General features: G+C 60.7%; 2 protein-coding genes across 4 annotated transcripts in view; one reads left to right on the top strand and one right to left on the bottom strand.

The window, feature by feature from the left end:
- FBLN2 (fibulin 2) overlaps positions 1-23,564 on the bottom strand; it is a 97,030-nt gene that overhangs the window by 57,455 nt on the left and 16,011 nt on the right. The gene's annotated exons all lie outside the window — the stretch shown is intronic.
- Positions 14,491-18,263, top strand: LOC136312193 (proline-rich protein 36-like). The gene is made up of 3 exons (XM_066241710.1): positions 14,491-14,698; positions 14,811-14,911; positions 15,573-18,263. The coding sequence occupies exons 1-3, from the start codon at positions 14,491-14,493 to the stop codon at positions 18,261-18,263; spliced, it is 3,000 nt and encodes a 999-aa protein (XP_066097807.1).

Here is a 23,564-nt window from a genome sequence, read left to right as displayed (position 1 = left end):
AGTCTATTTTGTCTGATATAAGTTTTGCTACCCCAGCTTTTTTTTCATTTCCAGTTGCGTGAAATGTTTTTTTCCATCCATTTATCTTCAGTCTATGTGCATCTTTTGATTTAAGGTGTGTCTCTTGTAGACAGTATATGTATGGGTCCTGTTTTCTTATCCATGCAGCTACCTTTGATCGGATAATTTAATCCATTTACATTTAAGGTTATTGATATGTAACTGTTTACTGCCATTTTATTCTTTAAAACTGTATTCCTCTTTTGCTATATTCTTTTTCTCCTTTGATCTGTTTACAACAGGTCCCTTAGCATTTCTTGCAGCCTTGGTTTGGTTGTAGTGAATACCTTGAGGTATTTTTTTGTCTGGAAAGCTTTTTATTTCTCCTTCAATTTTAAATGATAGCCTTGCTGGATAAAGTAGACTTGATTGTAAGGCTCTTGTTCTACATTACTTCGAATATTTCTTGCCATTCCCTTCTGGCCTCAAGTGTTTCTGTTGAGAAGTCGGAAGTCATCCTTATGGAGGCTCCTTTGTAGGTGATAGTCCTTTTTTGTCTAGCAGCTTTTAATATTTTCTCTTTATCACTTAGTTTTGGTATATTAATTATGATGTGTCTTGGTGTTGATTTCTTTGGGTTTCTCCTTAATGGAGTTCTCTGTGCTTCCTGCACATGTGAAATGTTTTCCTGCCTTAATTGGGGGAAGTTTTCCGCTATGATATGTTTGAACAAAGTCTCTATCCCTTGTTCTTTCTCTTCTTCTTCAGGAACCCCTATGATGCGGATGTTATTTCTCTTCATATTGTCACAGAGCTCTCTTAGAGTTTCCTAAGACTTTTTGAGTCTCTTCTCTTTTTTCTGCTCTGCTTCCGTGCCTTTATTTATCATGTCCTCTAACTCGCTGATTCGATTCTCTGCTTCATCCATCCTGCTTTTAATTCCTTCCATTGTGTTCTTTATTTCAGATACTGTATTTGTCATTTCTGACTGATTCTTTTTTATTATTTCAATGTCCTTTTTTATATTTGCTATCTCTTTATTTAGGTGTTTGTAATGACTATCTATTGTTGTTTTAATATCTTTGAGCATCCTAACAATTGTTATTTTGAACTCTGCATCTGGTAATTTGGTTATATCTGATACATTTAGGTCCTTTTCTGGGGATTTCTCTTGGCTCATTTGTGTTGCACTTCTTTGCCTTCGCATTTTCTCTGTGTAAAGGAAGGCTTTGGCCACTGGGTATGGCCTCTGTTCCCTAGGTATGGTCTGTCTGCAGGCCCACCTCCCCCTCTTCTCAAGATGACTATTTTAAATAGCATCCTGTCTTTAACGTGCTCTTAACAGACTTCAGCGTGAAAGAAGCCAAAGGCTGTTGCCAATAGGTTCACAACGGTGACGTCCAGGGATGCCGTCCGGGCGCCCTTGCTGGCCTTCTCCACAGCACGTGCTCAGTGACGAAGAGGCCCAAGGACAGTGGCGTTCAGGTGGGAACAAAGATGGGGAGCCGCCAGCATGCAGAGTCGGGGAGTGCGTCCAGCCCCGCGGGGGAAGTCTCTGACCCCCACGTGGCAGATCCAGGCTCAAGGCAGGGGCAGAGGGCAGCCTGGGGTCACAGCCTGGCCGCCCCAGCTTTGGTCTTTGTTGATCACATTCCCTGCTCTGGGTGGGTGTGGGGCAGACTCCAGTGAGGCTTGGGGTCAGTTCTCCGGCCGTCAGTCGAATGTGGGCAAGACGGGACAGGGGAGGGGGAACAGCCAGCACAGTCCTTCCTGGGGGCGTCCGCAGAGGCCGTGCTGAGCGTGGGGACACCGCAGGGCGTCTCGGGAGGGGAGCATGTGACACGCGGTGAGAGGGGCCTCCGGGTGCTGCAGGCTCTCAGCCACCTCCCCTCACCCGGGTGCAAGGCCTCTCTCCAACACCCTCACCGCCGCCCCCTCCAAAGACAAATGCACACCCCCTAAGGAAAGTGACACCAACACCTTGGATAACATAACCTCACACCTGACCACAGCAGGCCCCAGATGATAACCCTCTCTCGGTTGGCCAGGTCACCCCGCTGCCACCCAGACACCACCGGGGGACAGGGATTCATCACCAGAGCCACCGTGACGTCTGTGACTTGGCGTCATGTGGTAAGGAAATCCTCCCGGCTCTCAGAGCATTCGGGTCCAGGCCACCCTGAATTAGAGCAGCTCAGGTTGGTGCTGGTCTGGCTGGAGAACTTGTGGAATGTCTGTCTTTAAACAAGGCACAGAGACATCAGCTCACCGGGATGACAGAAGGGAAGTGAACAGGCAAGCCACATGTTGACACGCCAGTTACACACGCAGCGGTCTCAGGACCCCCTGGCCCGCCCAGAGCACCTTGGAGGGCAGCTCTCCACCCCTCCCAGAAGCCGGCCCTCTGGGGCTGCCCCCGACCCCAAGTCCAACCAGAGCCAACCACGTGCAGGTGCCCACATGCTGATGCTGCAATGCTGCAGTGTTAGCAAAGAAACGTTTTAACAGGACTCGTGACACGGAAGCTGGCTTCCCGGCTTCCCAGGAAAATCAGAAAGTGCGGCCTGACAGCGGAACGTCACAGGCCCCGCCGTGATCCGCGCCCACTCTGCGCACCATCCTGGGCTCACTGGGCCTCTCTGTCCTCCTGGACCCGCCCGGGCCCTGGGGCTCCTCTTGTCCACGCCCAGAGGGGAGAGGCCCCGAGGAGGTGGGAGTTCCAGCTTCCTCCTGCCCAAGGTCACCTGCATGTCCAGTTCCCCGGGTCAGGCAGGGTCGCCCCTTCTGTACATGATGGGCACTGGGAACCTGCCCAGTGCTGCCCAGGTAGCCTGGTGGGCCTCAGGGCACCAGGCCGGGGGGGGGGGGGGACACAGTGCGCCAGGCCCCGGGGGGGGGGGGGACACGGTACGCCAGGCCTGGGGAGACACGGTGTGCCAGGCCCTGGGGGGACATGGTGCGCCAGGCCCGGGGAGACATGGTGTGCCAGGCCCTGGGGGGGACACAGTACAGGCCCCGGGGGGGACACGGTGCGCCAGGCCCGGGGGGTGGGGCGGGGGACACAGTGCGCCAGGCCCGGGGGGTGGGGCGGGGGACACAGTGCGCCAGGCCCGGGGGGTGGGGCGGGGGACACAGTGCGCCAGGCCCGGGGGGGGGGGGGGGACACGGTGCGCCAGGCCTGGGGAGACATGGTGCGCCAGGCCCTGGGGGGGACACAGTACAGGCCCCGGGGGGGGACACGGTGCGCCAGGCCCGGGGGGTGGGGCGGGGGACACAGTGCGCCAGGCCCAGGGGGACACAGTGGCATTCCCCCAGCCAGATGGGACGCACACTGCAGGCGGGGTGCCGTTGTCTCACGCCGTCTTGGCCCAGGACGAGGACGCAGGAGAGAACTCTCAGGAGGAGGACGAGGAAGCAGGACAAGGAGAGAATGGAGCCGGACACAGGCGGAGCCCTGGCCAGAGCCTGGCACCAACCTGGTCCCACGGGGAGCCCTGCATGTGGCCGGGCCCAAGACTCGTCCCACGCACGGGCCGTTAGTCACTGGCCAGGGTCCGACAGGGAAAAAAGGGAGAAAGGTCTCCCAGAAATGTGGGGGGAGGCGACCCTGTGGACCCAGAGCAAACATCTGCACAAGGGCCGCTAGCAGCCCAAACCGGGGGGCAGCAGGGGTGCACTGTACCTCCAGGGAAGGGACACGGACAGGACAGCGGCAGCAGCCACAGCGTCTGCAGTACAGACACACACACACACACACACACACACACACACACACTCCCGGGCAGAGGCTGGGAAGACAGTCTGGCCCTAGAAACTGTCCAGAACACGATCTCTAACTTGTCACTCAGCCCGTCCTCACCCAAGCCTCAGAAAGGCGAGGAAGCCATGTCCTAAGACGATGCCCGCACAACACTGCTCACAGCCACCAGGAGGGGGTGCCACCCAGGTCCCGTCAACAGACAGACAGACAATACGTGGCCTGTGCACACAGGGGAACAGCTCAGCCTTCCGAAGGACAGAAACCTTGGCACCGGCCGCAGCACGGTGGATCCTGGGGACGGCGGGCTCAGCGAAATGCGCCGGACAGAGCAGGACAGAGCCCACGGTTCCACTCATACTGAGACGGGAGAGCCAGAAGCCAGGACGGTCCCGCGGCAGGAAGAGGGGGAAACTGAGGCAGAGAGCGGGACAAACAGGCCGCACAGAGCATAGCCAGAAGCCACGACGATCCCACGGCAGGAAGAAGGGGGAAACTGAGGCAGAGAGCAGGACAAACAGGCCGCGCAGAGCACAGCCAGAAGCAAGCCAGGACGGTCCCGCGGCAGGAAGAAGGGGAAACTGAGGCAGAGAGCGGGACAAAGAGGCCGCGCAGAGCACAGCCAGACGCAGAGTGTGCCCTCCTCAGAGACAACATCCGGGCCCCGCACCCCCGTGGCCGATGCTGAACTTCCCTGGGGCTGACCCCTGGGGCCCAGAGCGGGGGCGGATGGGGGTCCCACCTGGAAGAGCTGATGGATATTTTACTGGAATCCTCCCCTAAGATCACCCTTAAACTCAAGTCTTTTAAAAGAAACCCTCACAATAAAGGACCCCATGCCCTTTCCTTCCCCTCTGCCTCCCCTTCCCTCTTCCCCCCACCCCCACAGGCGGCACCCCCTAAATTCAAAGGGTCCTGGGGGGGACCTGCAGCCAGGGGGGCAGCAGTACGTCCCGGGCTCACCCCTGATCCTGTCTCCAAGGGCCCCCCTCTTCTCTGCTCACTCCTTTCCCGTCAGGTCTCTAGGGAGTGGAGGCCGCCCCCCCCCAGACCCCCCCCAGGCTCTCTCTCCTGTGGCTGCTTCTGTTCTAGGCCCTTCCCTGTTGCTCCACCCCCGGCTGTAACAAAACCCACCCTCAAGATCACCTGCATCTGCACTGTAAGACTTTTCCTGCAGGAAGTCAGAGAGACCCACGCGGTACCGGCCGGCCCTCCTCAGACCCGGAGTGCTGGGGCCCTTGCCCCGTAAGAACAGGAGGCCCCTGGAGCAGCCCAATTCTTAGAGACAGAAAGGAAGCTGAGGGCGGGGGGCTGGGAGGGGGGAACGGGGTGTGAGTGTTTGATGGGTTCGGAGTCTCAGTTCTGCAAGATGAGACCATCCTGGAGACAGACAGTGGTGACGGCTACACAACCGTGTGAGCATGCTGAAGCCAGTGACCTGGACACATAAGAATGGTTACACGGGTCCATTTCTTGTTATGTCCAACTGTAATAAGAAATAAAAACAGTAACAGTAACGACGCGTGGGTGCTGTGGAGCCGAAAGCATCAGCCAGAGAGCAGAGACAGGAAAGGCAATCGCAACACCGAGGACCCAACAGGAAACAGGGCTGCTCCTGAGATTGCCCCTCCGTCCGGAGCTTCCCGGCACCAGAGCCAACAGGGAAATGAGAGGATGACCCGGTGCTCCGTGTCTAATAAGAGGAAGTCATCTAGTTCACGGGGAAAATAAACTTGTACTTGGCACAGCGCGTTAGGAGGACTGTGAACTGCTGGTAGGTGGGCCTGGACAGCCGTCCCGTCTCCGCGGTGGACACGATGCCAGACGCCGGACGGAGGCTTCCCAGGGAGGTTTGATTTTTATTCCACCATGCTCGACAGAGAAGGAAACTCAGTCCCAGGCAGGGCGAAGGACCCACCCAAGGTCACCTCACCGCGGGAAGGTAGCAGGGGGGATTTGAACTCAGGTCTGTCCGGCCAAGGCAGGGTGCGTGGCAAGAGTCCTTCAGTTTGTCAATATTCATCGGGCGTCCGCGACCCGCCAGCCCCTGGCACAGGTCCTGCCTGCGATGTGGCGGCAAACAAGACCAACCAAGATCCCAGCCTCACGTGCCCAGCATCCCGGTGGAAGGAAGCGACGTGAACAAAAGACATCAGAAAACAAGGTCTGTGTTGTGACAGAGAGGGTGGGGGCCCTCCTTTGGCAAGAGTGGTCAGAGCAAGCCTCACCCAGGAGGCGACACTTCAGCTGAGACTTGCCTGGCAGAAGTGGGGTGCCATGCAAAGACCTGGGGAATGGAGTCCCAGGCAGCGCTAACAGCACGTGCAAAGGCCCTGAGGCAGGAACCGGCTTGACACTGTAGCTGGCACACAAAGCACAAAGAAGGGAATGGGCGTCAGGCAGGACAGAAAGGAGTCGGGGGAAATCCCCACGAGGGGAATGAGGAAGTCACCAGAGCCCCCACCTCCGGGCTCAATCAGAGGCAAAGAGTTTAGGGCAGGACACCCCTGCGCTGCTGGCAGCCGAAGTGAACAAGACGAAGGAACTAAAACCAGATTCCTCCAAGATGGAGGGAAAACTGACCAGAGACCGACCCCAAAGCTCATGACAGTGAAAACTGAGTCTAGTCAAAAAGGGGCCAAGGGGGACAAATGCCACAACACTTCCGGAAGGGACCACGTTAGGAACAAGGCCTTCTCCCCACCAGGAAGCAGAGACAGAATGTGGCGCCACTGAATTCAAAATCTGGAAACATATAAAATCCTGAAAACTGACGGACGGTGCGCGCCCCTCCCGCGAGCTGGCCCGTGTCCCCCAGACGTGGGCCGCGCGCCCCTCCCGCGAGCTGGCCCGTGTCCCCCAGACGTGGGCCGCGCGCCCCTCCCGCGAGCTGGCCCGTGTCCCCCAGACGTGGGCCGCGCGCCCCTCCCGCGAGCTGGCCCGTGTCCCCCAGACGTGGGCCGCGCGCCCCTCCCGTGAGCTGGCCCGTGTCCCCCAGACGTGGGCTTCACCCCTCTCACAGCCGAGAGGGACCCTGAAGTGGCTTCACTCCTCTCACAGCCGAGAGGGACCCTGTCTCCGCCCGAATAAAACCCGCTTTCTCTCTCTCTCAGCTCTCACTCAGACCGCTCTTGAAATCCTTCCTCCAAGAGTCAAGATCCTGGTGGTTGCGGACCGAGCTGCTGGCCGGAGGGCAGGTGAGGAGCAGGTGAGGGGACAGGGGTGAGGGGACAGGGGTGAGGGGACAGGGGTGAGGGGACGTGGACATCAAGAAAGGAGAAAAGTTTGGGGGAGAAAACAGGTCAATCACCCACATCCAGTGCCCCAGGTGACAGGGGCACTCAGGAGTCAGAAGTTCAGGCCCTGGCTGGTTGCTTAGTGGTTAGAGCACCAACCTGATGTGCAGACATCCCAGGTTTGATCCCCAGTCGGGGGACATATGAGAAGCGACCATCTGCTTTGCACCCCCCCTTCTCTCCCTCTTCCCCTCAAGCAGCCAGTGGCTTGGTTGGTCCGAGCACATCAGCCTCGGGCGTTAAAAATAGCCTGGGTGATTACAGCATTGGCCCCAGATGGAGGTTGCCGCGTGGATCCTGGTTGGGGCACTGCAGGAACTTGTCTCTATATCTCCCCTCTTCTCAATAATAAAAAAAAAGAGAAGTTCAGCTTTAGTAATAATAGTTTCTAGGTATAATCAATAGGCGTAATAATGCAGGTAAAAAGCTTTGTCCCAGGAGCTGGATACAGGAGTGGGCCCAGGTGACTTGATGAGGCTGCAGGCCACCCACCGCTGTGCCCCAGGCCCAGGAACTCCACAGACAGGATGCTAGCTGAGCCCCGATGTTCCCAGGATGGAAAGCCGGCGGACAAGGACGCAGATAAAGAAGTGCTGGTCAGCAGATGAAGAAACACTAGAAGAATCCCTGAGTGGTAACTTTTATCCAGTTAACTTTTCCTAAATTCCTCCCTTCTTCCCCTTAGGAAAAGAGTCAGCTGGGATGAGGTGTTGAGATGGTTTTTGGGTACAGAACCCCCATCTCCTCCGATCTCCAGCCACCTGCACAAATCGCCCACGAAGATTCACTGCTGGTCGCTACTTATCTTGCTGAGAGGGGACAGGCCGCTGAAACACGGGTGTTTTTCCGGTTTCACGGGTTCTCCACAAAGCATCCCATCCATTTAGTGGATACTATTCCGATAATAGGCTGTTGGGGGCACCCCACCAGGTCCCAGCACACGGGGAGGTCAGTAAGGGAGCTCAGAAAGTCTGAAGGGGAGACCAGTCGTATTAAAATACAAAACCGATGAGCACCGTCACTCGGGGACGTGCGCGTAGGAGGGAGAGCCGGAGAGCCAAGAGGCGTGGCCACCATAAAGGTCTGGTGCTGGGCAGCTGGGGAGGGGGGGGAGGGAGAAGGACCACAGGAGCCCCGGTGGGGGGCTGACCTCATGTTCCCCCGGGTGATGGTCCCTTGAAAGTTTGTTCAACTGTACACTTTTAGGTGCTTTCTGTGTGTGTGCTTTTTGACAACAAAAGAGACGTAAAAAAAACAAAAACCAAAAAACCACAACGACAGCAGTCCAGAAAAAAGGAGGTAAAGACCAGAGAGGGCTTTGACACCGCAGCAGAGCTGAGAAAGCAACCACACACGATCAGAGGAAAAAAGGGATCAAGTCTGGCTTCTGTCTTGACAGTCAAATTTTCCTCCACGTCCCCGTGAGCCAAAGTCTGACTCACGGACGGTATTGTTTGCACAAAGGCCGCGGAAGGCACGGTGCAGGCACGGGGTGCGGGTCTGCAGGTGGCAGAGCCCGAGCAGGTCAGGCCCCTGGGAGAGATGCCCGCCGAGGCAGGAGGCACGGGTGGGGTGGCCTGTGATCCCCGAGGAGGGCGGGGCCTGTTATCCCTGAGGAGGAGGGCGGGGCCTGTGATCCCCGAGGAAGGCGGGGCCTGTGATCCCTGAGGAGGGCGGGGCCTGTGATCCCCGAGGAGGAGGGCGGGGCCTGTGGGGCGGCCTGTGATCCCCGAGGAGGAGGGCGGGGCCTGTGATCCCTGAGGAGGAGGGCGGGGCCTGGCCCAGGGCGCAGCGGGAGGCACAGGGTCTCTAAGCACACACTGGGTGAGGAGTCCTGCCTGGCAGGCAGGCGGAGGGCAGAGAGGGTGTCGGGGTCTCCACGTGCTCACTGGTCCCTGTGCACCCTCCACGGGAAAGCTCATGAAATCACCAGGGGGGAAAAACACCCCTCAGGGGGAATAGCCAGGTTTCCCCCCCGAATAAAGAGCTCCTGCGCCCTGGGGGAGAGGGGGCCCTGCACACAGAACTGCCCTCCTCACGACCAGCGTTAGCGAGGGAGAAATGACCAAGGGGAGTGAGCGTCCAGGAGGCATCACCAGTCTCTGAGAAGAGGGAGCGCTGCATCTGGCACCGGGAGGCAGCGATGTTTTCCTCCCCCCCCCCATCCGTCCGTCTGTCTGTCGTAACTCTGGGAGGGAGGAACAGTCCCCAGGCGGGCGGGCGGAGTGACCAGAAACACCCGTGTGCCTGTGGCAGCCAAGGCTGAGCTCACTGTGCTCCCCACCTGGCATCCCCACGCCCTCCACCCAGCCCCGGGTGGACGGCACCACACCCTTGACCTCTCCCTCTCTGTGTGAAATCCCAGGGACTCCTCCGCACCCAGCTGGCCCCGGGTGCTGCTGCCAGGGGCTGCTCGTCTGACCCCCCACACACAACTCCTCAAAACCCTGAGGGCTCTTGTCACCTCTGGTCCCTTTGAGAACCCGGGAAAATCCAGGGATAACCCAACCCCTCCACCAAAAAAAGGCAAAACACAAAGAGCATGACCATGGACACGGGGCCGTGTAACCGCCCAGCGTGGACATGGGGGGGGGGGGCGTGTGACCACCGGGCGTGGACACGGGGGGGGCGTGTGACGGCCAGGCGTGGACACGGGGGTGGGGCCGTGTGACCACCCGGCGTGGACATGGGGGGGGCGTGTGACCACCCAGCGTGGACACGGGGCCGTGTGACCGCCCGGCATGGATTCACTCACCCTCCTTCCAAGGAGAGCCCCCCCGGATTTCACTCTGGGGTTCACGCCACTCCGCGCTCAGTCCGTTCAATGCCTCCCATCCCTCTAACTCGGGGCTGGGCACTGAGCCAACCTGAGCCCGGGAGAGCCAGTCCAGGTGAGACATTGGGCAGACAGCCTCTGTCTCTCCCGCTGTGTTAGACGTGAGACAATTGATCATCAAGAGTCCCTGAAGCCATCCTGTGGTCAGGTGGAGACTGTCCGAGGCTGGAGCAAACTCAAAAGAAAAAAAAAAAAAGAAGGAAAGGAAGGGGAGGGAAGAGAGGGGAAGGGGGAGGGCAGCAGGAGGGGGAGGGGGAGGGAAGTCCCCCCCTCTATAGGTAGAGAGGAGAGAAACTGAGTCACGGTGACAGCTGCTGAGGACCAGCCCCAGCAGAAAAGCTCAAGTTCACAATGACATAACCCATGAGCTCATGCTCACTTGGACCAGGTTTTCTGTCACTTGCTCCTGAGAGTCTTTACAGCTATACGAGCAGACACCAGAAATGGTTGTCTATCACACTAGGGGTCTCAGACTCCCTGAGGCTTATGAACCCCTGGTTGAAGGTCCCTGGCCCAAGGGTAAAGTGAAACTCCCAGAGTGTCATTCCAAGCCCGTCACCATCTCTAGCCCCACCTACCGTTCCTGACCCCCTTCCCTCGGCTGCCTGCCACGTACCCAAGTCCTGCTAACCGGGAGACTGGCTCCCAACCTCTCATCTTCGCCCAAATCAGGATGCCCGCCATTCTGAGTCCCTGCACACCCAAATCCCAACCCCTCCTCCGAGGCCAAGCTCTGAGGCTGCGTAAATATGTGAATGGGTGAGCAGATGTGATGGGTGGGTGGGTGGATGGATGGATGGATGATGGATGGATGATGGATGGATGATGGATGGATGATGGATGGATGGATGGGTGATGGATGATGGATGGATGGATGATGGATGGATGGATGATGGATGGATGGATGGATGGATGGATGATGGATGGATGATGGATGGATGATGGATGGATGATGGATGGATGATGGAGGATGGGTGGCTGGGTGGGTGGACCGATGGATGAGTGGGTGGATCTGTGGATGAGCGGGTGAGTAGAAAGACGGGTGTGGAGATGCAGGACACATGGTGGGCTAACTGGTGGGTGCATCAGCATGGGGACAGGTGGCTGAGGGATGCTGGGAACTGGACAGGAAATGGTCAGTGGACAAGGGGATGCATGAGTGGCGGTGGATACATAGGCAGATAGGCCAGCAGTGGGGGTGAGAACTAGGAACGTCCTCCTGACCCCCAGTGTTCTTCCCAGCCCCTGGCTTTCCTGACAAACCAAGAACAAGGCCCATGGCTCTCCCACAGGCGGCCTCTCAGGCCAGCTTTACGCCGTGGGTGAACAGAGTAACAAACACAGGCCCTGGCGTCAGACTGGCCACGCCCCCAGCCCAGCTGAGCCGCCTCCCGCTGTCCGCAGGGACTGGGCCGGCGCTGGCTCTCTGCGCCCGTGCTCCCACCTGCTACATGAGACGCACCGTGCGCTCCTCAGGGGGTGCTGTGGGGTGAAGTCACAAACCACCACGCCTCCTGGCCGGGAAGCTCCGTCGGTTAGAGTGTCGTCCCGGAACACCACGGTCGCGATGCGAGCCCCACTCAGGGCACACAGGGGAAGCGACCAGTGAGTGCTTCTCTCTCTCCCTTCCTCCCTCCATCTCTCTAGAATCAACCAAGTAAAAAAAGAGAAGTAAAACAATCCCAGAGGCTTTCCCAGACATAGAACAGTCAGAGCTGACAATCATTTCTACCCTATTTTTAAAAATTGTTCCAGCCTGACCTGTGGTGGCGCGGTGGACAGAGCACTGACCTGGAATCCTGAGGTCACCAGTTTGAAACCCTGGCTTGCCAGGTCAAGACTACTACGAGTTGATGCTTCCTGCTCCTCCCCTCCACTTCCCTTCCCCTTCTCCCCTCTCTAAAATCAATAAATAAAATCTTTAAAAAAAAATTTTTTTTTTAAATTTAATTGTTCCAGGGCCTAGAAAAAGCAAGATGCCCGCTGCTCCCACCGCGTGAGATTAGGAAAACCACGATGTCGGGAGTCGGCGCGGATGACGAGAAGAGAGACGACGAGAGGCGTGTAGGCCGCATCACTTAGGACTCCGCCGCCAGGTCCCTACGGGACACACCAGACAACTGACCCCAGCTGCACGTGACAGGGACGAGGACAGTGCTGTGCGCCCGAGCTGGGTCACCTCAGGAAGGCAGGGATAGCTCAGTATCAGAAGACCCAGGCCACCCGCTGAAAGAAGAATTTTACACAATCTTCTCACTAGACGCTGGGGGTGGGGGTGGGGGGGCATTTATATAATTCAGCATTTTGTGATTGAAAGCTCGGAGAACAGCCTGACCCGTGGTGGCGCAGTGGATAAAGCGTCCACCTGCAATGCTAAGATTACTGGTTCGAAACCCTGGCTTCCCTGGTCAAGGCACATATGGGAGTTGATGCTTCCTGCTCCTCCCCACACTTCTCTCTCTCTCTCTCTCTCTCTCTCTCTGTCTTTCTTTCTCTCTCTCTTTCCTCTCTACAATGAATAAATAAAATCTTCAAAAAAAAAACATTTAAAAAAAAAAGGTAAAAGTGAACATTTCTTTAAAAAAAGAGAACTCTGGGAACAGCACTCGGACTTCCTTTCCCTGCGTCCAGCCCCTGAGGTTGAGGTCAGCAGTCCAGTGCAGAGCGCAGCCATGCGGAGAAAGCCGGCAGGGACGCAGGGCTCCGGGGAGGGGGCAGCGACCCCGAGGAGAGTCCAGGCCAGGTTCACGCCGTCTCTCGGCACAAGAAGACCCTCCCTCGCTTTCCTGTTCCTCCTCTTTTTGATACAAGAGATTTTCTTTCATGGGAAGCTTAGAGACTAAGAGTCCTTTCCGTAAGGGAGGCAGACACTTGCGTGTGTGTGTGTGTGTGTGTGTGTGTGTCCGTCTGGGCGAAGCACAGATGTGAGTGGCTCTGGAGTGGGTGGGTGTGTGAGGTGCAGGTGTGGGTGCACCTACAGGAGCATGTGTGTATACGTGAACTCTACGAGTGCGTATGTGAGTGGGTGTCTGAAAGGGAGGTGTGTTGAAGCATGTGCAAGCATGTGTGTATACGTGAACTCTACGAGTGCGTATGTGAGTGGGTGTCTGAAAGGGAGGTGTGTTGAAGCATGTGCAAGCATGTGTGTATACGTGAACTCTACGAGTGCGTATGTGACTGGGTGTCTGAAAGGGAGGTGTGTTTAAGCATGTGCAAGCATGTGTGAGTCTGCACAGGCGGTGTGTGTCTGGTACGTGCGTGCACACACACAATGTGGGCCTAGCGGGTCCCCGTCCCTTCTCCATCCCCAGCGGGTGGGTCACCGCCCCCCGAGGCCCCTGACCATACACTCTCCCCGCCTGGACCACACGGCCTTCCCGGTCCTTCCACGACTGCTTCCTGCCCTCCGGACACATCGCTGCTCCCAGTGCATTCACAGCTCCCATCTGAGTCCACCCCACGCCCCGCACGTCCACCTCGGCCGTCGGACTCAGCGCGGAGGGACCCGCCAGCGTCGCTGTACGGGGGCTCCGGTGTGCCCAGCGCCGGCACACTGTCGGCTGCATTGCAGTGACACCGCCCCTCGAGGGTCCCGGGGGCGGGGGCTGGTGGCTCCACTCGGGGGGCCGACAGCGTGCACCCCGTGTCTGCCTGCTGCTCTCCCCAACTGGACGGAGACTCTTCCCACAGGGACCCTGCTCCCCTGCTGCCCCCTCCCAGGGGCTGGCCCGCGTGGCCACTCCGGACGCTCTTGATGGAAGGGTGACGACAGGTGGATTCATCAATGACTCTGTGCGGGCCGGCTCTGGGCTGACACAGACCCGGAATGAGGTCTCCGTCTGAGAGCCACCCACACTCATCCCAGAAGGGCCCTCCCCGATGGAGGACGTTTGCCTGGGGTCCCCTGGGAGCCTCGCAGGGGCACCAGCACAGTGCACGTCGCCCCTCAGGCCTTCTCTCAGTGTCCTCCTCAGCCTCGCAGGCCTGGGACGCCAGGCAGGAGGCAGCGGGCTGGAGCAGGGATGGGCGAAGGGACGCTGAGGACACACAGGGAGACAGAACCGCAGAACCGAAACAGATGCCGGAGACTGCAGGCCGGGCGGTCTCCGCGGATGCGCTCCCTCCGCCCGCCCCCCGCCCCCCACCCCCCGCCCCCCACCCCCCGCCCCCCACCCCCCGCATCTGGCAGGAGGCGCGTGGAGGAGGTGGGGGCAGCGTGCCTCTGGGGCCATGCCGGGCCGGTGCCCAGCCATCTGCACGGTCCTGACACAGAGGAATTTCTCAGGCTGCCAGGAGGGAGCTGGTGTGTGGGAACCGGGGGGGCGGGGTCTGGCCTGGGCTGTGCCACCACTGTCAGGCCCCCGAGGCTGCCAGACACCACAGCCAGAGCGGACGTGTACAGCAAGCGGGATCAAGCTCGGACTCCCTGAGGTCAAGGGTCTGATTTTAACCCCGCTCTCCCGTTGGGCTGCTGGACGGCTCAGAGCCGGGACCCCTGGAGTTCCAGCCACACTTGGGTCTGTGCAGGGCCTCCGGCACAGCAGCTGTGGGCAACCCTGGAAGGATGCCAAGCACATGATGTGAAGACCCTAGGACCAGGCATGGCAACTCACAGGCCGCGCAAGGTCAACAGAAAAGAGAACACCTGGCCCGACTGTTCTAACTGCTCCCCGGCTCCTGGGTACGCCAGGCACACCTTCCTGCCCCTCAGCAAACTCCTGCGCATCCCTCAAGGCCCAGCCCGAAACGCCCTCTTGTGGAAACCTTCCCTCAGAGCCCACGCTGCCTTTTCTGATCGTGCCCAGCTTAGTACACAGAGTTCCCAAACCTTCAGGGTGCAGAGAGGAGGGAAAAACAAGAGGTTGGAGCAAACCCTCAGGAATGGCTGATTCTGCTCACGTCTCCTCACCACGCCGGGCAGATGTGGCTGGGCCGGAGGTCAGGACCCTGCAGCCCTTACTGCACCGCTCCAACCCCTCGTCCAGCAAGGCCCACCCAGCTGGCAAAGAGCTGCTGGTGCTCGTACTAGGACATCCCCACCTTCTCTTTCAACTGGCGAGAGAGGGACGGGAAAAGGCAGGCAGAAGGCATTCACCTGGGCACGGCAGAGGGGCTGTGGGCATTCACCTGGGCACGGCAGAGGGGCTGTGGGCATTCACCTGGGCACGGCAGAGGGGCTGTGGGCATCCACCTGGGCACGGCAGAGGGGCTGTGGGCATCCACCTGGGCACGGCAGAGGGGCTGTGGGCATTCACCTGGGCACGGCAGAGGGGCTGTGGGCATTCACCTGGGCACGGCAGAGGGGCTGTGGGCATTCACCTGGGCACGGCAGAGGGGCTGTGGGCATTCACCTGGACACGGCAGAGGGGCTGTGGACATTCACTTGGGCACGGCAGAGGGGCTGTGGGCATCTCTGCCCACTTCCAGTAAGAGAAACCCAATCTTCCTCTGTGAGCCACCCTCTCTCTCCCTCAGGCCTTGGACAGCTGGACAGCCAGAGAGGCCTCCTGTGCCACCCACAGTGACTGGCTAGAGCTGGGGTGACAGTCATACAACCCTGTCACCCCAGCCCAGACTGAGCTCCTGAGCTCAAAGGTGTGAGCTATGGGCCGCTGAGCTCCCTGCCTGATTCACAGCAGAGCCCCTGGATACAGCCAGACCTGAAGCCGGTCCCTGTCTGAAGACAGAGCCCCTGGATACAGCCAGACCTGAAGCCGGTCCCTGTCTGAAGACAGAGCCCCTGGATACAGCCAGACCTGAAGCCGGTCCCTGCCTGACGGCCGAGCCCCTGGATACAGCCAGACCTGAAGCTGGTCCCTGCCTCGTGTCAGAGCCCCTGGATACAGCCAGACCTGAAGCCAGTCCTTGCCTCACGGCAGAGCCCCTGGATACAGCCAGACCTGAAGCCGGCCCCTGCCTGACAACAGAGCCCCTGGATACAGCCAGACCTGAAGCCGGCCCCTGCCTGACAGCAGAGCCCCTGGATACAGCCAGACCTGAAGCCGGTCCCTGCCTGACAACAGAGCCCCTGGATACAGCCAGACCTGAGGCCGGTCCCTGCCTGACGGCCGAGCCCCTGGATACAGCCAGACCTGAGGCCGGTCCCTGCCTGACGGCCGAGCCCCTGGATACAGCCAGACCTGAGGCCGGTCCCTGCCTGACGGCCGAGCCCCTGGATACAGCCAGACCTGAGGCCGGTCCCTGCCTGACGGCCGAGCCCCTGGATACAGCCAGACCTGAGGCCGGTCCCTGCCTGACGGCAGAGCCCCTGGATACAGCCAGACCTGAGGCCGGTCCCTGCCTGACGGCCGAGCCCCTGGATACAGCCAGACCTGAGGCCGGTCCCTGCCTGACGGCCGAGCCCCTGGATACAGCCAGACCTGAGGCCGGTCCCTGCCTGACGGCCGAGCCCCTGGATACAGCCAGACCTGAGGCCGGTCCCTGCCTGACGGCCGAGCCCCTGGATACAGCCAGACCTGAGGCCGGTCCCTGCCTGACGGCCGAGCCCCTGGATACAGCCAGACCTGAGGCCGGTCCCTGCCTGACAACAGAGCCCCTGGATACAGCCAGACCTGAAGCCGGTCCCTGCCTGACAGCAGAGCCCCTGGATACAGCCAGACCTGAAGCCGGTCCCTGCCTGACGGCCGAGCCCCTGGATACAGCCAGACCTGAAGCCGGTCCCTGCCTGACGGCCGAGCCCCTGGATACAGCCAGACCTGAGGCCGGTCCCTGCCTGACGGCAGAGCCCCTGGATACAGCCAGACCTGAGGCCGGTCCCTGCCTGACGGCCGAGCCCCTGGATACAGCCAGACCTGAGGCCGGTCCCTGCCTGACGGCAGAGCCCCTGGATACAGCCAGACCTGAGGCCGGTCCCTGCCTGACGGCAGAGCCCCTGGATACAGCCAGACCTGAGGCCGGTCCCTGCCTGACGGCAGAGCCCCTGGATACAGCCAGACCAGAGGCCGGTCCCTGCCTGACGGCAGAGCCCCTGGATACAGCCAGACCTGAGGCCGGTCCCTGCCTGACGGCAGAGCCCCTGGATACAGCCAGACCTGAGGCCGGTCCCTGCCTGACGGCAGAGCCCCTGGATACAGCCAGACCTGAAGCTGGTCCCAGCCTGACGGCTGAGCCCCTGGATACAGCCAGACCTGAAGCTGGTCCCTGCCTCGTGTCAGAGCCCCTGGATACAGCCAGACCTGAAGCTGGTCCCTGCCTCACGGCAGAGCCCCTGGATACAGCCAGACCTGAAGCTGGTCCCTGCCTCACGGCAGAGCCCCTGGATACAGCCAGACCTGAAGCCGGTCCTTGTCTGACGGCCGAGCCCCTGGATACAGCCAGACCTGAAGCTGGTCCCTGCCTCACGGCAGAGCCCCTGGATACAGCCAGACCTGAAGCCGGTCCCTGCCTCACGGCAGAGCCCCTGGATACAGCCAGACCTGAAGCCGGTCCCTGCCTGACGGCCGAGCCCCTGGATACAGCCAGACCTGAAGCCGGTCCCTGCCTGACGGCCGAGCCCCTGGATACAGCCAGACCTGAAGCCGGTCCCTGCCTGACGGCCGAGCCCCTGGATACAGCCAGACCTGAAGCCGGTCCCTGCCTGACGGCAGAGCCCCTGGATACAGCCAGACCTGAAGCCGGTCCCTGCCTGACGGCAGAGCCCCTGGATACAGCCAGACCTGAAGCCGGTCCCTGTCTGACGGCTGAGCCCCTGGATACAGCCAGACCTGAGGCCGGTCCCTGCCTGACGGCAGAGCCCCTGGATACAGCCAGACCTGAGGCCGGTCCCTGTCTGACGGCCGAGCCCCTGGATACAGCCAGACCTGAAGCTGGTCCCTGCCTGACGGCCGAGCCCCTGGATACAGCCAGACCTGAAGCTGGTCCCTGCCTCGTGTCAGAGCCCCTGGATACAGCCAGACCTGAAGCTGGTCCCTGCCTCACGGCAGAGCCCCTGGATACAGCCAGACCTGAGGCCGGTCCCTGCCTGACGGCAGAGCCCCTGGATACAGCCAGACCTGAAGCTGGTCCCTGCCTCACGGCAGAGCCCCTGGATACAGCCAGACCTGAAGCTGGTCCCTGCCTCACGGCAGAGCCCCTGGATACAGCCAGACCTGAAGCCAGTCCTTGTCTGACGGCCGAGCCCCTGGATACAGCCAGACCTGAAGCTGGTCCCTGCCTCACGGCAGAGCCCCTGGATACAGCCAGACCTGAAGCTGGTCCCTGCCTCACGGCAGAGCCCCTGGATACAGCCAGACCTGAAGCCGGTCCCTGCCTGACGGCAGAGCCCCTGGATACAGCCAGACCTGAAGCTGGTCCCTGTCTGACGGCAGAGCCCCTGAATACAGCCAGACCTGAAGACAGTCCCTGGGTATTTTAATCCCAGGACCCATGTGTTCAGCTGTCCTTCCCATCGCCTGCATCTGAAATAACACGACGATGACAAGAACACAAGGGCAGCGTCTCCCTGAGTTACCTGCTGCTGACGAGACTCCAAGAACGTCTGAGTCTCTGATGTCACTGCACTTGGTCCCCCCGGTGGACACCGCTTGGGCCGGCGTGCTCAGAGAATGGCGCCACGTGGGCATCAGGACCTGGCGACCCTGGCCCTGGCCACAGCCCGTTAGCCCAGGGAGAGTGTCATGCTGGGCCAATCAGAGCTGCTCTCCAGGACTCTGCCCCAGACCTGGGAAACACAGACCACAGCTGGTGGCAGCTCAGAGCCAGGGCGCCTCCAGGTGGGAGGGTGGGCACACCTCAGTCATTTTCAGCGAACCGACCAGAAAAAAGGTGCAGACAGAGGAAGACAGGGAAGGGAGGCTCTGGCTCCAGCGACCCCGGGGTCAGAGGTCCCACAGGGATGGGAGGCTCTGGCTCCAGCGACCCCGGGGTCAGAGGTCCCACAGGGATGGGAGGCTCTGGCTCCAGCGACCCCGGGGTCAGAGGTCCCACAGGGATGGGAGGCTCTGGCTCCAGCGACCCCAGGGTCAGAGGTCCCACAGGGATGGGAGGCTCTGGTTCCAGCGACCCCGGGGTCAGAGGTCCCACAGGGATGGGAGGCTCTGGTTCCAGCGACCCCGGGGTCAGAGGTCCCACAGGGATGGGAGGCTCTGGTTCCAGCGACCCCGGGGTCAGAGGTCCCACAGGGATGGGAGGCTCTGGCTCCAGCGACCCCGGGGTCAGAGGTCCCACAGGGATGGGAGGCTCTGGCTCCAGCGACCCCGGGGTCAGAGGTCCCACAGGGATGGGAGGCTCTGGCTCCAGCGACCCCGGGGTCAGAGGTCCCACAGGGATGGGAGGCTCTGGCTCCAGCGACCCCGGGGTCAGAGGTCCCACAGGGATGGGAGACTCTGGCTCCAGCGACTCCGGGGTCAGAGGTCCCACAGGGATGCGAGGCTCTGGCTCCAGCGACCCTGGGGTCAGAGGTCCCACAGCCGTTCCCAACAACACGGGGGTGGAGGGTGAGGGGGCAACTCACGGAGGCGTGGGGCCCAGGTCCTGGACGGGCTGCATGCCACCTGCTGAGAGACGGCCACTCCCCCCCCCACCCCACGCACGGGAAGCCACGCCGTTCCCGGGGTGGACCTGGGGCAGGCACCTCCGGACACGTCAGGGACAGGCAGCTGATGTCACCACAACCTTTCCATTCCCAGTGACGGGACAGCTCCAGACAGGAACTCAGCTTTAGTCAGAGTAGCTCTCCGTGATCATCAACAGAGTTATCGATCAATGCAGGTCAAAGGCTTGGCCCCAGGAGCTGGACGCAGGAGTGGGCCCAGGTGACTTGATGAGGCTGCAGGCCACCCACCTCTGTGCCCCAGGCCCAGGAGCTCCACAGACAGGATGCTAGCTGAGCCTGATGTTACGAGGACACAAAGCCCACTGACAAGGACGCAGATAAAGAAGTGCTGGTCAGCAGACGAAGAAACGCTAGAAGAACCCCTGAATGGCAACTTTTATCCAGTTAACCTCTCCCTGAATTCCAAACCCTTCACCCACCCGTTTTCCCCTGTAGGAAAGGTCGGCTGAGAGGAGGTGTTGAGATGGTTTTGGGGTACTGAACCCCCATCCTCTCAGATCGCCAGCCATCCGAATAAAGCGCCCGTCAAGATTCACTGCTGGTCACTGCTTATCCGGCTGAAGGGGACAAGCAGCACGTACACCGGTGTTTCTCCGGTGGCACCAGCCGTCCGTTAAATGAGTTTCTTCGCTCATGAAGGTGTCAGATCGGGTACACGGCTCAGAACACAGGTGGGGAGGGAGGGGTGCAGCAAGCAGACTGGAGCTAACCTCCCTCACACCAGGACCCACAGCCACCGGCATTATGGCGGGGCCCATGGGTACCACCCACGGAGAGTAATACTCATGACCTCCGCTCACCTGGGCTCAGCAATGCCCAGTTCACAGGACACGTGCTCCTCACGTCGTCCAGCCCCCACCTCCCTCTCCTTCCGAGCTGGAGCCCCAGTCCGACGCGCCCAGCCAGCCTGCGCCCCGCGGCACCGACCCCAGGCTGCAGGGCACCCCAGACTCTGCTGCTTCCACGCCCCACAGCTCCGCCCGGCCAGCACCCACAGTGCAGAGATGGGGGCCCAGGAGCAGCCCGAGCCCCCCAGGAGAACAAGCACCAGCCACGACCCAGGAGTCAGGGAGGGGACATCCTGGCCGGAGAGGCTGCCGCCCGTAGGAAACACGCCAGGGAGGACCCAGAAAGCAGGAGGGTCCAGAGAGGGTGTGAGGCGTGGAATGACCAGCCAGACGGGCCTTTCCCCGTGGGGCTAGAGGTGACCACGCACGTGTGATGACCAGCCAGACGGGCCTTTCCCCGTGGGGCTAGAGGTGACCACGCACGTGTGACGACCAGCCAGACGGGCCTTTCCCCGTGGGGCTAGAGGTGACCACGCACGTGTGACGACCAGCCAGACGGGCCTTTCCCCGTGGGGCTAGAGGTGACCACGCACGTGTGACGACCAGCCAGACGGGCCTTTCCCTGTGGGGCTAGAGGTGACCACGCACGTGTGACGACCAGCCAGACGGGCCTTTCCCCGTGGGGCTAGAGGTGACCACGCACGTGTGATGACCAGCCAGACGGGCCTTTCCCCGTGGGGCTAGAGGTGACCACGCACGTGTGACGACCAGCCAGACGGGCCTTTCCCCGTGGGGCTAGAGGTGACCACGCACGTGTGATGACCAGCCAGACGGGTCTTTCCCCGTGGGGCTAGAGGTGACCACGCACGTGTGACGACCAGCCAGACGGGCCTTTCCCCGTGGGGCTAGAGGTGACCACGCACGTGTGATGACCAGCCAGACGGGCCTTTCCCCGTGGGGCTAGAGGTGACCACGCACGTGTGACGACCAGCCAGACGGGCCTTTCCCCGTGGGGCTAGAGGTGACCACGCACGTGTGATGACCAGCCAGACGGGCCTTTCCCCGTGGGGCTAGAGGTGACCACGCACGTGTGACGACCAGCCAGACGGGCCTTTCCCCGTGGGGCTAGAGGTGACCACGCACGTGTGATGACCAGCCAGACGGGTCTTTCCCCGTGGGGCTAGAGGTGACCACGCACGTGTGACGACCAGCCAGACGGGCCTTTCCCCGTGGGGCTAGAGGTGACCACGCACGTGTGATGACCAGCCAGACGGGCCTTTCCCCGTGGGGCTAGAGGTGACCACGCACGTGTGACGACCAGCCAGACGGGCCTTTCCCCGTGGGGCTAGAGGTGACCACGCACGTGTGATGACCAGCCAGACGGGTCTTTCCCCGTGGGGCTAGAGGTGACCACACACGGGGAGGTCAGGCCTCAGGGTAGGGCCCTGTGGTGAGGAAGGACCCCACACACACACACACACCCCTCTCCTGGCCAGTCGCAGTCACAGAAAGCTCTCCGCGTCCTGAACACCCCCCGCCCCCCGTCAGTTGCCAACCTTCCTCTTCCGCAGAGGTAGGGCGGGCCGCCCGGCTCCGGGCTCGGGCGGGGACATGGGGCGGTGAGGACTTGGTCCCACTCCAGAGCGCCCGTTGTTCTCGCGGGGACCGCTGACTGCGGGTTCTGTCCACGCCCGTTGTTCTCGCGGGGACCGCTGACTGCGGGTTCTGTCCACGCCCGTTGTTCTCGCGGGGACCGCTGACTGCGGGTTCTGTCCACGCCCGTTGTTCTCGCGGGGACCGCTGACTGCGGGTTCTGTCCACGCCCGTTGTTCTCGCGGGGACCGCTGACTGCGGGTTCTGTCCACGCCCGTTGTTCTCGCGGGGACCGCTGACTGCGGGTTCTGTCCACAGCCCTGACAGACGGTCTCCTTCTAAAACACCGGTGAGTGAGGCCGGGGAGGCACTCTGAAAAGCCGACCCCGTGCCGTGCGGAGGCCTGGGACGCAGGACGAGAGATGGGCTATGCTCATCGTCCCCTGATCATGGAAGAGGAAGCCGACACCTAGTGGATTCTTCCCCAAGAGGGGACACCGGGGCCCCCACAGGACCAGCCTCTGCCAGCCCTGCAGTCAAGACCACCACGGACAGGGATCCTGGGTGCCCAGGGTCAGACGGGGCGGCAGAACGAATCTGCTCTGAGGACACGCAGGGGAGCAGACAACAAACACGGAGACGCCAGGACCAACTGCCGTGAGGACCAGGGAAGCTGACGAAGTGATGAGCAGAGGTCTAGAGACGGAGAGAGAGAGACAAAGAGAGGGGGGGGGGAAGTGGGGGAGGGAATGGAGAGAGAGGCAGGGAGAGAGGGGGGTGGGATGGAGAGAGAGAGGGAGGGAGAGGGGGGAGGGATGGAGAGAGAGAGAGAGGCAGGAGGGGCAGAGGAGAGGGGGGGCACAGGTGGTGTGCCTCAGAGGGACCGGTGTGTATCAGGCCCACTGTGTCCTGAGCTGGCCGGACCACACAGTCCCCCCTCTGCCTGCCCAGTGCGTTCTCCAGTGGGTACCCTCCTGCTCGTCCCTCCCTGTCTCTCTGTCCTCCGAGGAGGCCACCGACTCACGGGGCGCTGGGGAGGTGTCCCCAGGGTCCCCAGCATTCTCGACCAGGAATGTTTTAATGCTGTATTTTCATGTGAGGAGACTTGAAGGACAGAATTTTCTGGATCATGAAAAGCTCACCTAGTAGCCAATCACCCAGCTGGAAATACAGGGCCCAGATGGGGGAACCCAGGCTGAGGGAGAAAAGTCTCTGGCAGGCTTGACAAGAACTGGTCTGTCCCACTCTGGTCAGGGTGGGGCGCAGGTCAACACGGCACTCATCTCCCCCCACAACCTCTTGAAAACGACAGCTAAAGGACACAGCAGCCGCCATGCAGAACCGCGGAGATGGGACTGAAGGGAAGTCCTACCGCTAGGGAGTTACAGAAATCACGTGGAAACTGACAGGAGGGGCGGCGATGAGGAGCAGGCTGGTCCCACCCCCACGTGTGGCAGATAAAAACCGGGAGACCTATCTCAGCTGCAGAGGTCCCCCCCCGAGAAGTGAGGGTTCCTGGCCCCACACCAGCCCCCCAGCACCAGGAAGAGAAGCCCCAATAACTTCTGGCAGAGACTGTGACTGAGGGAGTCAGAGGTTGCCAGGGTCCCATGCACAGACTTCCTCAGACTCCCTCCCTCTGGGCTCCGGCGCTGGGGCAGCAGCTTAAAGGGCACCAGGGGCACACGGGGAGGAACTGGACTGTCGGACATCAGAGCAA

Source organism: Saccopteryx bilineata, chromosome 8 (assembly GCF_036850765.1).
Source record: "Saccopteryx bilineata isolate mSacBil1 chromosome 8, mSacBil1_pri_phased_curated, whole genome shotgun sequence".
Classification (NCBI taxonomy): domain Eukaryota; kingdom Metazoa; phylum Chordata; class Mammalia; order Chiroptera; family Emballonuridae; genus Saccopteryx; species Saccopteryx bilineata.
Note: the sequence above shows the minus strand (reverse complement) of the source record. Positions and strands in the feature narration are given on the sequence as shown.

Bases quoted from the DNA above. Each gene is read 5' to 3' on its own strand.
- LOC136312193 (XM_066241710.1), top strand. From the start codon at position 14,491: ATGGCAACTCACAGGCCGCGCAAGGTCAACAGAAAAGAGAACACCTGG. The intron at 14,699-14,810 runs GTACACAGAGTT...CACGCCGGGCAG, and splicing joins TTCTGATCGTGCCCAGCTTA to ATGTGGCTGGGCCGGAGGTC. The intron at 14,912-15,572 runs GTACTAGGACAT...CCCTGTCTGAAG, and splicing joins GCAAAGAGCTGCTGGTGCTC to ACAGAGCCCCTGGATACAGC.